Source organism: Leptidea sinapis, chromosome 4, assembly GCF_905404315.1.
Source record: "Leptidea sinapis chromosome 4, ilLepSina1.1, whole genome shotgun sequence".
NCBI lineage: Eukaryota > Metazoa > Arthropoda > Insecta > Lepidoptera > Pieridae > Leptidea > Leptidea sinapis.
The window spans coordinates 10,583,620-10,599,411 of NC_066268.1; the positions used below are offsets into that span (position 1 = coordinate 10,583,620).

General features: G+C 35.8%; 1 protein-coding gene across 1 annotated transcript in view; it reads right to left on the reverse strand.

Annotated features, from left to right (window-relative positions):
• Window positions 1-2,715: 2,715 nt before the first annotated feature.
• Window positions 2,716-15,792, reverse strand: part of LOC126979746 (dual specificity tyrosine-phosphorylation-regulated kinase 2-like) — a 38,629-nt gene continuing 25,552 nt past the window's right edge. The window contains exons 8-9 of the mRNA XM_050829258.1: window positions 11,744-11,873; window positions 2,716-4,692 (exon numbers count right to left, since the gene is read on the reverse strand). Of these exons, the coding sequence (XP_050685215.1) occupies window positions 4,497-4,692; window positions 11,744-11,873 (326 nt within the window). The 3' untranslated portion in view covers window positions 2,716-4,496. The remainder of the gene's footprint in view (window positions 4,693-11,743; window positions 11,874-15,792) is intronic.

The following is a 15,792-nucleotide window of genomic DNA, read 5'->3' on the forward strand; positions in this document are numbered from 1 at the left end:
TCTCATTTAGACTTTAATTAAATTATTTTCTACTTTTTCGTTTGGATTTTTATTACAGCGGGTTTTATGTTTTTTTGTTTTAACTGTCAATTATTTGAATAATTATTTTGAAATTGTAACTGACATTCAAATGGCACCATTACATGAAATAATTAACTATACTTCTTGTATCGTAATTATTAACTATTGTTCTTGTGTCAAAGTTATCAAATTACAACTTTTTTCATTCCAAATCTAGTTTCGGTACTAGCCATTTTAATACTCAATACTGGAGCTATAGTCAGAGACGCGAACAGAATAAAGTGATAGAAGGTCATTTTATGTGGATTACATGGTTTCTCCACTGTCCGGGCACGTTTGTAACGTATGTTGAGACGTATATAGACGTAACGTATGTGAACAGTTTCGCGTCGGCCCTCCTACGACGTCCCGGGCACGATCATTATGCCAATATTTTGACATCAACATTGATTAAAGATATTTTCGGAGATTTCTAAGGATTTACCCCAACACTGGTTTTGCTAACATGGCCTTGTACTCTTAATAATATCAAGTCATTGGAAGAGCATTGTTTAACTCGTTAAACATCCAGTTAGCCAGGGGAGGCTCACAGGATTCCTGTAAGATTATGGGTACCAAAACGGCGCCTATTTCTGCCGTCAAGCAGTAATATGTAAGCATTATTGTGTTTCGTTCTGAAGGGCGCCGTAGCTAGTGAAATTACTGGGCAAATGAGACTTAACATTTTATATCTCAAGGTGACGAGCGCATTTGTAGTCTCGCTCAGAATTTTTGGGTTTTTCAAGAATCCTGAGCATTGTAATGGGCAAGGCGTATCAATTACCATCAGCTGAACGTCCTGCTCGTAAAAAAACATCCAAAATCGCAATACGGTCAAAGATCGTTCTAGAATGTTGCGCAAGCGCAAGAGTTAATGTGCCGACTGTTCACCGTTGAAGTAGCGCGGAACGGATAGACGCGCCGACGGCCCATAGATATCAGACGAGCGATAAAACTGTATTACAAAATGAATAATCAACTAACATTTCCTCGTAACATTGTTACACATCTCGGACTGTGAGAGGCTGCTTATCTTAGCTATTACAGCACGAGAGTGGCGTTTGTTGGCGTCGCATGCACTTCAAAGCTTTTTTTTAATGAGAATAATGGCCGAAATGTGCAGAACGTTCACCTGATAGTAATTGATACGCCCTGTTGTCTTTTATCTATTACAATGCAGTAGGTGCCGCAAGGAATTCTTGAAAAACCTCCAAAATTCTGAGCGGTACTACAATTGCGCTCGTGACCTGGAGACATAAAATGTTAAGTCTCATTTGCCCAGTAATTTCACTAGCACAATAACGTTTACATATTCCTATGCAAAGGAGCCTCCCATTGGTAAATTGCTACCATTGATGCAGTCCCGCAGTTTTCTTTATAAGAGGAGGCTAACGGGCAAGAGGCTCACGGGATGGGGAGTGTTGAGGCTGAACCACCATGAACAAATTTTACGGATAATGGCCCAAAATAAAATCGGGGAGATACAGTAACATTCGGGTCAAAGATGGATATAGACATTTCCCCATAGACTTCGGTAATCTGTTTTAATTAAATTCCATAGCATTTGAATGTTCACATTTATGAGATGTGTGTAAAGCTTCATAAAATACGCCATAATATGTTATATATTTATCACACACTATCATTCGTTTTGAGTGCCTTGGACTCCGTTGTGACACTGCCCATTAACATGTTAAAGGCGTGTTACTACAGTAGAGACGTATTAGGGATGCGACAGCATGATATGTCCGTTACGTCCGTAAAGATTGGTTTGGTCGATAAAATCATACATTAAGTTGGCACCATACAATATCCCCAAATCCTTCTACGTTTTGTTAAAAACTTCCTAAATCATCCTTATAATATCTATTTTTGAATTCGTGCGAAGAGTTAGAGTAACAATATTGCAAGAAGACTTTTAAAACTTAATCCATCTTCCGTTACAGTTCGTTAATCTAATCACCAAGTTCTCGTCGAACTTTCCTCCCAATACATCGCATCACCAACTGTCGCAACATGCCGCTCTATAACGATGCATTTTATTTGGCAACACCTGACATTTCAGTCCTTACTTATTGTCTGCTAAATTGTTAACATCTATTATGTACTATTTCTAAAGATGTTATAAAATACTACTTAATTACAATATGCAATAGTATTACTACGAAATATTATGTATTTTGGACCAGAGTCAAGACTATTAAAGAGATTTATCTAAATAAAACAGTTCTGTGAGAAGTAATTAAATATTTGGAATGAGATAATATTAAATTTAGCAAACACTCATGATATTTTCTTTACATTTTACGACCATCATATGATAATTCATACAAAATAATCCACATCTCATTCCCTGACGAGCTATTGTGTTAAAGAAGATGCTAGCAAACTGATTTAGAATATGATAGAAGACGACAACGGTTAATATTTAAAGAAAAACTAGTTACAGGTCATATTTGAGTAATGCTAGAAATAAAAAAAATGTCTTTTAGTAACATGGAAATCAAACGCTCATCTCTAAAGTTTTTTAACATATACACAAGTAGGTACGCTTTACACAAACATAAGATTTGAACAAATGCATTTTCTGCGACTTAATATTAAGGAAAGCAAAAATTGATATTCAATCTCTATCTAACACTTATTATCGGGCACCTAACTATGACGTAACATACTACTATAGATACGATAGATTGAGGTAATATGTACTCCGTACTCGGTACTAGAGAAGCCCAACAAATTATATTATAGAGCCCGTCTTGATGAATGCGAGCCAAGTACTTTACATTCATATTCATTCTTTTATCTTTTTTTTTCTATATCTGTAAAGGTATCATCATCTACATATTATAAAACAATGTCCTCCGCCGCGCTGTCTGTCTGTTCGCGATAAACTCATAAACTACTGTACCGATTTTCCTACTGTTCTCACCAATGGATAGCGTGGTTCTCGAGGAAGGCTTTAGTATATAATTTGTTAAATTTTTGTACACACTAACGATATTTGTTGGAGGTATCGGAAAAAAGGAAGTCGTCTGGGAGCTTTAAATAAAAACGCAGTCTAAACCCTTTGTGAGATAACAAAATAATGTATGATGGAATTGTGTTTCTTATATACTTCTTACAGACTATAGAAAAGTCCGCGATGGCATATGTCTATCTCTTAAGGATAACATACGATATCCATTATAATACTTTAAAATATTTGCAATTATAAAGCGGTAATGTAAAAGCTGTTTTCACAAATAAGATATTATTTTAAACAAGTTGGATTTTAACTCTTTTACACCATTACTTATTAATATAGTATTTATGCTGCTTTAGGTGTCCACGTGGACGACGTCGCTGGCAGCAAAATATATGTTGCCAGTTGCCACCGTGATGACATGGTTAAATCGAAATAATATAAATTAAGCCTGTCTTAAAAACAAAACGTTAAGCTTGGCTGTGAAAGGTCACTTGACTTTTACTTGTGTTTTGGGAATTATTTAAACACAAAAATTAAAAAAAATAATACACGCAAAGGTGTAAAAAAGGTTAAACAAAACCCGGCACTCAGATACGTGCTGTTGTTAGAAGCGCTTAGCATAGACTAAATGAGTTGACTACAGCTGGCTACAACTTATGTTACAATCAAGGTGAAAAATCTTCTCGTATATTGTACATATTACCTCAATGCAAAGATATGACTTTTCTATAAATCAATTCGTGATTTAGGCCTATTATACAAAAGTATACAGAGAAGTACTATTTAAACTATTTTATTATAAGATTTTGAGTCATTTATTGATTGAGAAGTATGATTGGTTCCAGGAATTTTACCGGTCATGACGTAAAAGACCGCCACACACTTTCATTTGTATTGTACAAGTGATAGCCGCAATGGATAAAGCTGAAAACATAATATTATTATTCATAAGTATTTGGATAATTATTGTACCTATACTAAACTACGTAAACTTTCGGACGTAACTGTTTAACGGCCGTTTTCGATTACCTATCTATACTTAGTTTAACTTACTAGAGGTAGACAAATCTATCCTTTTACGCTTACTTACATTTAAATAACCAATCGACATAATGTATTGGACTATCACTATATTGGAAATTACTATGGATAGATAAGATCTTGTCATGAAACGGTAACTAGAGATACGTTATTGAAAACGGCCGTAAGACAAGTGATCAGACGTTTGATAGAGATCTGCTGAATAAATGAATCGCGACCTAGGGATAACAATATTTTGTTTTCAGCTAAATATTTTGCTTGTGTTCCTTGATAAAAAGTTATCAAATTTCCGATCAGCCAGAATGTATTCTTCCATATATTAATACCTATAACCGTCGTAGGTACATCAACAGTGAGGTGTGCGGCGGTGGTTTGTTGCGTGTGGCTACAGCAGGCCGCTCGAGGCGACCCTGTGTTTGTCGTGACGTCACGCACGGCCCAACATGGCTGCCACGTCGCCGGCTGATTGCGAGTGAAGCAGGGCGCGAGCGGTGCGCGGCGGGACGACCGCGGGGGCGGGCAGACGCGGCAATGCCAGCACACTCGACGCAGCAGCTGGACTACCCGTCACAAACTCGTGGCGTGACGCTTCCGTTGGCGTGATCCTTCGCTTGGGGTCCCATCTGGAAGGTGCGGGATATTTAGTACAGCCTTAGTTTCATCAAAGCCCTAAAAGGAATCTTCTACGAATTTCTCTTTAAATCGAAGGGTAGGCGTTTCTGGAGCGTAGTGGTTTACTATTATGGATTACTACCGTATATTACACACACAAATCGTTCACCATCACGAAATTGGCATTAAATCAATAGTTCTCGCGAACGCATCCATAAACTAGGCCCTACTTTCCAGAGTTTCCATCATGAGAACAGAAACTTTAGTACCAAATAAGTGAACAGATGGACAGAATAAAAAGTTGGAAAACATAAGGATTTAAAACAAATTTTCACAATAACGAAGGAGAAGCAGAAATTAGAATTTATATCACAAGTTTAAATACGGCATCAAGATAAAGAGAACAGCATTAAACATTTATAATTACTAGTGATTAAAGCATGGATTTACTTAAACAAAACGAAACAGAAGTTAATTACAAAATAAAGAACACCGAAAGAAACATCTTGAAAATAAACAATAAGACAGAAACAAAAATGTATCCGATTCACTCAGACAAGCCTTGAATTGAAATAACTAACAATACGCTGGTCATCTATCTCACAGTATATTGTTAGTGCTATCAATGTATAAAATATAAACGATACACAATAGTGTTACAGATATCAATCAATTAATCAAGTATTGATATCGATCAATGAGACGAATTGGACCAATTTCGGGCAATGGAAAAATTGGAACGAATACTAAAAAGTGGACTTTATTTTATTACGTGAGAGATGTGTGTGTGGAGAGTTTGTTGGGAAGTATTTTAATATGTATTCCTTCAACAAAATATTACAAGAGCCGATAAAAGATACGAAAAAATCACTAAATACAACCTATATACGACGTTACTGACTATTTCACTGCCGAACAACACACTTAATTGAATTGATTAATATAATCACAAGCTCAATAATATGATATAATATGGCTGTTACGTAAATTGCTTTTGGATGAAGATTTTATTTAATCTTCTTTATCATAAAACAACAAAAAGTTAGGCTACCATTCCATTCATTTACTTGATTATTACTGTAATCCATAAACGGTTAGTTGAAAAAATATACTATACAAGACGTATCGGTCTCAACTTTAATCCCTTAAAAGACAACGTTTGAATGACTTATGTCATTTAAGTTTTCTGATGTTTTAACAAGCAAGTTAGTTAAAGGTTACTTTAAAGTAATATAGATAGAACTTCACTAATAATAAAATACAGTTTTATTCTTCTGACATAAGCTTTTGACTAAGCATTAGATAGAGAATGGGGCTGAAATCGTGTACAAAATAAACACACATTCAAACAGCTTAACCAGAACAATTATACATTTGATTTGAGTTTTCTTTAGTGTTAATTCCGCCAATATTTGTCTTTAAACAATTCGACACGTGTTTCGCCTCTTCAAGAGGCATCCTCAGGACGTGTTGTCTCGCCAAAATCTGGCACGAGAGTCTCGTGGCGGAATTTGGCGAGACTATAGAAATTGGCGGAATTAACACTAAAGAAAACTCAAATCATTTGTATAATTATGGATTTCCGCAAAGTAACGCCTACTTCATTAAATTTTTAGAACAAGTATGTATGTAAGTAACATGAGATCTAAGTGAGATTGAAACTTATTGTACTAAAGCGGTGTTGAACAAATCCTTTTTAATTGTGTCTGATTTGTTATGAGAGTTATTTGCTGGGCATATTATGAAAATAAAGTAAACTTAAAAACATTCGGTATTAAAATCAAAACTTATCGGATTTAAATATCATACAGGTTTTTTTATTTCCTTAGCTCTATCTACAAATGCTTTATGCTACAGTCTGTTAGATAATATACACGAATGTTTCTGTATGAATGCATGTGCCCAGAATTTATATTAATAACTTGCGAATTGAGAGCAAGGTGAAGTATTTGGTTGTTGCCGCTAAGGAATTATCTAGACTCTAGATTCTAGAGTTATGTGAGCAGCTGCAAATAGATAAACGATTTGATACTAAGATTTCTTGCTGGAGCGGGTAGTAACATTCTTGTTCGTTAATTACAAGCAAGTTACTTGTATTACAGAAAAAGGCGCCGTTGTGGTACCCATAATTTAGCCGGAATCCTGTGCAAGGAAGCCTTTTTCTAGTGGGAGGCTCCTTTGCACAGAAAGCCGGCCAGATTATGGGTACCACAACGGCACCTATTTCTGCCGTGAAGCAGTAATGTGTAAACATTACTGTGTTTCGGTCTGAAGGGCGCCGTAGCTAGTAAAAGAACTGGGAAAATGAGACTTAACATATTATGTCTCAGGGTAGCGAGCGCAATTGTAGTGCCGGTCAGAATTTTTGGGTTTTTCAAGAATCCTGAGCGGCACTACATTGTAATAGGGAGGCCGTATCAATTACCTTCAGCTGAACGTCCTGCTCGTCTTGTCCCTTATTTTCATAAAAAAAGCCTCCCTCCAATAACTTGAATAACAAATGTACGTTGTCTAACAAACACCTAGCTGTGTAATTTTCCACGTCTAGGCGAAGTAAATTTTGCGATATTCCCAGTGCCCAAGGGAGAGGCAAAAACGTATACCACTTGATCAAGAATTTTGTTCCCTTAAAATATTTATTGAATGCAAACCATCTGGATGCATTCCATTCATTAACAAGGAGTTTTAAAGAACTCTGCCGTTAAAAAAACTTTAATAAGAAATTCCTTCCGCATTGTTACCAAGTCGATATGACAACGATGGGTACCTTGTAAAACACGCCAACTCTCTATAATGGTCGGTTACGCTTTTTTGGGATTCCTTTGGTTTTGAAATAGATTATGGATGGTAGTGGTCACCTCCAAGACGCTATTCTCTGGTGCAAATCTATTATCAGAAAGCGTCTTCAAAGTTCCAAATTATTTTCTTAACTAAACTAACTCAAAGGGATAATTAAAATCCACTTACGTAGGTTTATACGATTAGTTAATTAGTAGAAACTGAATATAACAGATGGCAGTCAGACCACTTCGTATTTCGTAAGCTGCAATAATTTCATAACTTGGGTCTGAAATCTCGTTTACTTTTTAACCAGTACAAGTGATAGTGAAGTACGAGTTCAAGTAACAAAAGTTCATTACAATAACTTAAGGCGAAGTCATGTACAAAAATCCCAAAGATACCTCAACGGGAATTTCGACTCAAACAATTATTCTGAGTTGCAACAATATTCCTTTAATTCTTCATTCTGTTGTATCGATGCAGTTTTTATCATACAAGGTCTCATGCCGCATGCGATAAAACTTTTGCACTGTGTCAAACTGAAAGTATTGCACTGCAGTGCGGCATCGTTTTGCGAAGATACGAACCATATTTGGTTATCACCCTTACCCGTTGTCAGTAGAAGTACAGCAAAATTAGATGGCAATATAGGGTATGTTCCGATATGCACTGCGACCACTGTACAGTGTGACGTCAATTTAGTATACTGTGAAGCCGTTCCTTTATAGCCAGTTATACTGGTTACTATTTAAAACGGAACGCAATCCCGTATACTGCAGCCGGATTTTTTGACGCAGCATTCAAATGAGTGTATTAAAGTTTTCTAGTTCATTAAAAAATGTACTGCGGCAGTATACTGGCAGTCCATAGCGGAACGAAGTTTTCTACAGTGATAGCACTGTGCAGTGCTCGCAGTGCACATCGGAACATACCCATAGTCCCTGCCTACGTAGACCGCTTGTACATTAAAACTTAATATTTCAATTGTACTGGCTACTTGACAGAGTGTAAAGTAGCTTCAAATACAGTAAAAGTGAATAAGTTAAATCTGTAATAGACCTTACCGCAGTGGCCCTCAGCGCTCGGCGGACCAGTTGTCCTACTTTAATGTATATACGTGTATAACACAAATACAAGACACGTCCCTTCTCGTCCAATGCATTCATTGCAGAATTTCATAACGAACACTTTTGTTATAGAGTTTATAACCTCAAAAATTTGCGTTACCAATCTTATGCTTTTTGTGAGTATATATAAAAGAGAAGGCTCGTAAAATGATACATAAAAGAGATATGAGAAGAAAAAGAAGAACTCAATAAAAATATTCCGACTTTAAATTAATTAATTTGATTATTTGTAATTCTTCTACTTCCACTTATATTGTTAACTCTTAACGTTGACGTATTTTGTAAGATTATAGTTGTCTTAAATCGAGATGCTAATCATAGTGAAGATACCACTGACAGATATGGTTCTAAGCCAGCCTGCGGATGAATATTAAGGATCTGATGATTTTTACCAGCCACACTATATGCTGAAACAGATCTAATAGAATAAAGTCAATCTTTATTGGTTATTTGACTCGTTCACACTTATTTTAGTATTCTTCTAACTAGATCGCCTGTAACCCTTTGTAACCCTTTGTAACCCTTTATTAAGTGACCTAATTCTTGATGCATCTTTTCGCACACTGATTTTTGAGCCGTAAATGTTAACTCATGAAAACAATTAAAAAAATAAGATAAACATACGAAGATATGTTAAATCACAGAATGGCCGTTGTAAAGTTAAATTTAGGTACATCTTCGACATCATAAATAATGTTACATCACAGTAACCTTTCACTGTGAAGAGTGAAGACTTACCGCAGACTAAGCTATTCGTAGAGCGAACGCTAAGAATAACAATGCATTAAAACTGAAGAGGGGTCAATTTGGGACGAATAAAATTATTATGAATCAGTAAAAACACATAAAAAAGCAATATAGTGTGGTTTTATGAAACCACGATGCAAGTGAAACTTTTTTTCACAAAATAACATAGGTATTAATATCAGCATAGAAAAAAAAACATATTTATATATTATGCTTTACATTTGCAAATGTAAAAAAAAACATTATCATGTGTGGGGTTCGAACCTACTCATCCACCCGAACGCAATTGCATCCAATATGCGTACTATAGGCGCCGCCCGACCGTCACGCGACATGCAGACGAAAATGTTTGAGACGATGTAATAAAAGTTTCACTTTAAAATAGTCAAAATCTACCGCAGACTGTAATATAACAGGCACGAAATTATCATCACCCAAAATATATTATAATATTATCTATACCTACATTAAATAATTTTATTGGTGCACTTTTGTCTCTCTTTTTAATGGTTGATTGGAACAGTAGGTATTTTAATTAGGCGGGTAAATAGCAATTGTGAATAAAGACAACTGTATTATTAGCTGAATGTGTCGCTGGCTCGATCAATATTATTCCTAAGCCTATCTTCGCGCGGCAGATCTCATCGCTTCTAACTTTGTGGGAAATCTCCCTGTTAATGGGTTAAACAGCGTGAAATTGTAACGTTTTATATGGCAACGTAATTTGTAAGATAATGATGGATACATATACCTATATGATGTGAATAATATTCTTTATATTGTGTAGTGAGCTGAGTATAACCCAAAATTGAATAGCATTTTATATTTTGGCAGTTTGCTTATTCAAGGAAGATGTGAATTGGATTTTTTTTTATGAAAATAAGGGACAAGACGAGCAGGACGATCAGCTGATGGTAATTGATACGCCCTGCCCATTACAATATGCAGTGCCGCTCAGGATTCTTGAAACCCCAAAAATTCTGAGCGGCACTACAATAGCGCTCGTCACCTTGAGACATAAGATGTTAAGTCTTACTTGCCCAGTAATGTCACTAGCTACGGCGCCCTTCAGACCGAAACACAGTAATGTTTACACATTACTGCTTCACGGCAGAAATAGTCACCGTTATGGTACGCATAATCTAGCCAGCATCCTGTGCAAAGGAGCCTGTGCAAATAAGCTGAGTTGATAAGTTTTTGAAAAAAAAAACAGTTTTTTTGTCTATCAGTATGTTTCTTTCTTGTTATTTTCTTCTGTCTATCGTCTAGCAAGCATAGATACATACCGGAAATGTTAACTTACTCACTTTATTGGAACAACGAGCCTTCATTGAGATCTAAAAGTAAAAGTGTTCCCACGCTCGGCTCACCTCTGCCTCAACTTATGAGATAATTGATTTCATAATTACTTTCCACTTATCATTCGCGGTAATTATACATCGTGTATCAATTCTATTTACACTCTACACTAGAATACGCGTCAAAAAGTTAAGTTTATTCGTCAACAATCAATTGGCAATGGTCTGGGATTTAAGATTTAAAGTTAAGAACAGCCAAAGGGTTTATATTGACACGGGAGTGGGTCAGGGATTGGAAATAATACTCCGCTTATAGGAACGAGTCTTTATTTGCGTTCACTTTTTCTGAACTTGCACTTCGCCGGTCTGCCGCTGTTCCTCTTGTGGGCGGCGGTACCTTCAACGCGTCACACCACACCGAACACTAAGTCTCTTCTATCTTCTTCCTCTTGGAACACTTCCACTTTTCACTTCTTCTTTTCTTCTTCTTCTTCCTTACACTTTCGAGTCAGAACTAGAACTACCGTAGGCCACGCTTAGTACGGCTTATATACCCCCGGATCCGTTCTATTTTCAAAATGATTCTCCCATTCCATCTTTAAATTTAAATTGTACTAGAAAATTCTTTTAACTATTTTTATCCTGCTTACACATTTTCCATCCCTTTTTTTCTGTTCGATTTGATCCTGAACTAACTAGAAATTTCCTTTATCTTCACAAAACCCAAAAAAATCCATACACTGGTAGGTGTATCGAACCCGGGTCTACAGCGTCTAAAGTAAACACTTTTCCGCTGAGCTACGAGTATTGCTGACGGGGCTGTTGAAATTAACAATGTCTTGAAGTTTGACAACTCTCGTCATATTCTTCGAAGGGTTGCTACGCAACAATATATATGTCTGCCGCCATATTCCACCTTCGCACAACACGCCACAAATTTGAATATCATCCCAACCATCTGGATGTGTGGCGTTCCTCCACAGTGCGGTTTTCAACGAACCATCTTCCACGTACAACAAAGCCATCGAATGAGCTTCCTGGTGTGGAGTTTCTGGGACGATATGACATAGGTACCTTAAAAAAAAGGTTATTAATAAAAGAAAACTTACTCTAGACATCTGTGCAGGAAGTGCAGGAAAGGCGGGTCGTCGCTGCGCACGGCAGAGGACAGGGTGCGCGAAGCCGGCCGTCTCTTGCGACCCTTGGAGTTGCACACCGACCTCGGCGAGCCCTTCGAGTCTGTAGGAAACCAGCAAGGAACTGTCACACTACTCACTATGTCGTTCTAACTAGTCTAGCCACAAATTTGTTATAACTTAAAAACTTCAAATGTATATTTTTTATTCAAATTTCGATCGCGTTTATTAAGTTAGAAGCTTTTCCCGCCATTTCATAGGTACAAGATGGCCCGACGATCTGGTCAACATCGCCGGAATACGTTAGATGAGGGCAGCTCAGGGCCGATCCTCGTGGAGATCTTTGGGGGAGGCCTTTGGCCAGCAGTGGACGGCTTCCGGCTGATGATGATGATAATTAAATCATAATGGGGTGTTAAATAAAACATGAGCCGACGGTCGTTTCCAACACCTTTAATAATGCTAGGTTAATGTTCGTACGTCATACCGTATCGATAGATATTGTATAATGTTAAAATAAATCAAACGAGCGAATTATTTTTACGAAATTGATACAGAGAAAGAAATACAATATTAATACATTACTTTTTTTAGTGATACACAAATAATGTTTTAGAATCTGGATTATAGTATTCAAAGTTTATAATTACAACTCATTCTCTCGCGAAGACCTTATAAGATCTAGACGGTCGCGTGCTGTTAGAACTAAGCATGGCCTGCTCAAAACAACACGCCGACAAGAAATCTCTAGAATGAGCAGTGACTAATTTTCTCATGGAAGGAGTGCGTTAATATCACCATAATAATATCGTGGCGAAACAGATCACAGGCCCTCATTAAAGCCAAAGATATTTAATTCGAACCGAATTTTCTTATTTATGTGACTTCAATAAATAAATACATATAAGTTTTATACAGATTAGGTAGATTACGTCATAAATAAATAAAAGCATTTGTAAGAGAAATCATGGCCAGACTTGATATATTTGAGAACTGTTTCTTTTTTACGAAAATAAGGCACGAGACGAGCACGACGTTCAGCTGTTGGTAATTGATACGCCCTACCCATAACAATGCAATGCCGCTCAGTATTCTTGATAAATCCAAAAATTCTGAGCGGCTCTACAATTGCGCTCGTCACCTTGAGACATAAGATGTTTAGTGTCATTGCCCAGTAATTTCAGCTATGGCGCCCTTCAGACCGAAACACAATAATGTTTACACACACATCACGGCAAAATTGGCACCGTTGTGGTTGCACCCATAATGTAGACCGCATCCTGTGCAAAGGAGACTCCCACTTGTTGTGAAGTTGTGACAATTGCAATATTAGGAATAACCACAGAATAACAGTAAATTTAATGCCTTAATTCATCTTCTAATATTAGCAATGATGAATAAATTAAATAAATCGCCTTTATATTAGTACATTTTATAAAAAAATAATGAATTAGGCGTTACTTTGCGGAAATCCATAATTATACAAATGATTTAAGTTTTCTTTAGAGACGATCAGTCTCGTGCCAGATTTTGGCGAGACAACACGTCCTGAGGATGCCTCGTGTAGAGGCGAAACACGTGTCAAATTGTTTTTAAAAAACAAAGATTTGCGGAATTAACACTAAAGAAAACTTAAATCATTTGTATAGTACATTTTATGACATATCTAACAATATTTGAGGTACTTTGTGGTAAAACTAATCCATTTTAAAAAAGTGACCAACTAAAGATGGTTTTATAGAAAACAAAATAAAATTAATAAATATTTTTACAGTTTTTTTTCAGTATTATATTTATTTGAATTTTTCCGAGCGTTTCAACGCAGCCAACTTCTTTCTTTAAAGCGACATTACTTCAGTAAATGTGAATATGAACTAATTTTATATTATTATAATAAAAATTAATTCACAATTCAAGATTAATATATTTACATCAAAGATATAATATTTGAGAGTGTATTAATATTATGTCTGTATCTACGAATAACTAGCGGTCCCGTTAAATGATTTCGTGAAATCTATGTAGAACGAGCCTAGAATAGATTGATTAATATTAATGAGTCAACTTCGATACCTTTCAAACTACTTTCTGATCGAGTTCTAATTAAATAATATTAAAGACGGTGCGTTTTTAAGTGAACATTACTATTCGTATCAAAACAAAAGACAAAGATGTGATAGAGCGAATACTGAGACTGAAGTGGAGATGGGCTGGTCACCTACAGAGAATTAAGACAAATCTGTGGTCTCAAGCAGTCACAAATTTGGTTCCTCGAGATACAAAACGAAGGAAGGGGAGGTCATTTAAGGTGAAGAGTAAGCAGAAAACACGCAAACATGGTGTTTTTAGACAAGTTTTGTGGTGAAAGTATAGCATTTCGAGCTATGAACACTACTTAATCCTGTTACACATATCCTTATGTCTTATTTGTAGGTTGCCAAAACTTGCTGTTAATACTGCCGAGCCTTTTTGAACTACCACTTTTCTTTGAAGTTAAACAAATTTTTTGGCATGGCGTGACGCATTTTTTTGGTACTTCTCTCATAAAAGTTATTCTTATAGCTTGTACTTTTTTGTGTAGGTTCATTTATTCAGATTAGTAGTGAATAACGAGGATTGTAAGCATATAAACTGTTTTCCACGCAAGAATTTTGAAATATTGGCTTTGTTACATAGATTTGGCGGGCCGGCAGCGGTGAAGTCATATCGCTCAAGGTCGCTGGCATTTAGTGTCGCCTTAAGAGATGGGAAGACGACGTGGTAAACGTTGCGGGGAGACATTGGCAGAGAGAAGCCAGTTATAGATACCAATAGAGAAACTTGGAGGAGGCTTTTACCGCCATAGGCGGTCTTTTCACCTTACTTTTTACAGGTACTTTAATATTTTAATTAACATAGATTAAAAAATATATACCTATATATGTTTAAGTATCTAGTTATATTTGTTGTATGTAAAAATATGTGTATAGGAATAATAAAGCTCATTTTATTTTATTTATTATGGTGCTTGGTTGATTTTTGTAATCAAAATAAGGGACGAGACTAGCAGGACTTTCAGCTGATGATAATTGATACACCCTGCCTATTACAACCTTAACATTATTAAGATTTAAGCTTTATTATCTAAAATTTGAACCCACATACAATGCTACTGACCCCTTGTTGCTGAAAGAATCCTTAATATTTCATTATATCACATGCTATCTTTGTCTGTCAAAATGAAAAAGAAAGTGACGGCATTATATTTAATGAAACATTAACTTTAAGGATGCTTTCTGCAACTAGCGGTTAATCGGTTATTTAAAATTTATGTATGTGTATAAACTTAGAATCATGGTCTAGACTCTAGATAGACGGTGATAGCTGTGAAAATATCGAAACTAAATGGCGGTTAACTGTTACCCTCTATTTTGAGCAATACACGCACACTAATAGAAAGTGACATACATAACGCGAACGTAAGACGTTGTTATTCAAATTCAAATGTTTATTATGTAAGTTGGACAAAAAATAGCACTTCTACGTGTCTTAAATTAAGATTTATAATATTACTTAATTAATTAATTTAAAAATTTTTTTTACATAAATCGTCATTTATATTTATCACACTAATTTAATTAACAGAAGTTTACCAACTTTGATCCCAAGGCTATATACGGTTTAAGTTTAACACTATCGCCAGTAATCTATATAGTATCTACATATACAGTGATTTATACATATATACTAGCTGGCCCAGCAAACGTTGTATTGCCATATAAAGTTATAAAAAAATTCAATAATTAATATTTTTAGGGTATAAAAATAGATGACGACCGATTCTCAGACCTACCAAATATATCGTACATAAAATTTATGGTACTACAATAATCATTATATTCGATTGCCATATTGCAACTCTATTGCGTGTCTGAGGATGGATTAGGATAATATTAAAATCGCTATACATAAGTAAGTGTTGATCGCAGATGGGTGAAAATTTGAAATTGTATGTATTTTTTAATGCTGACTCATAATCAAAC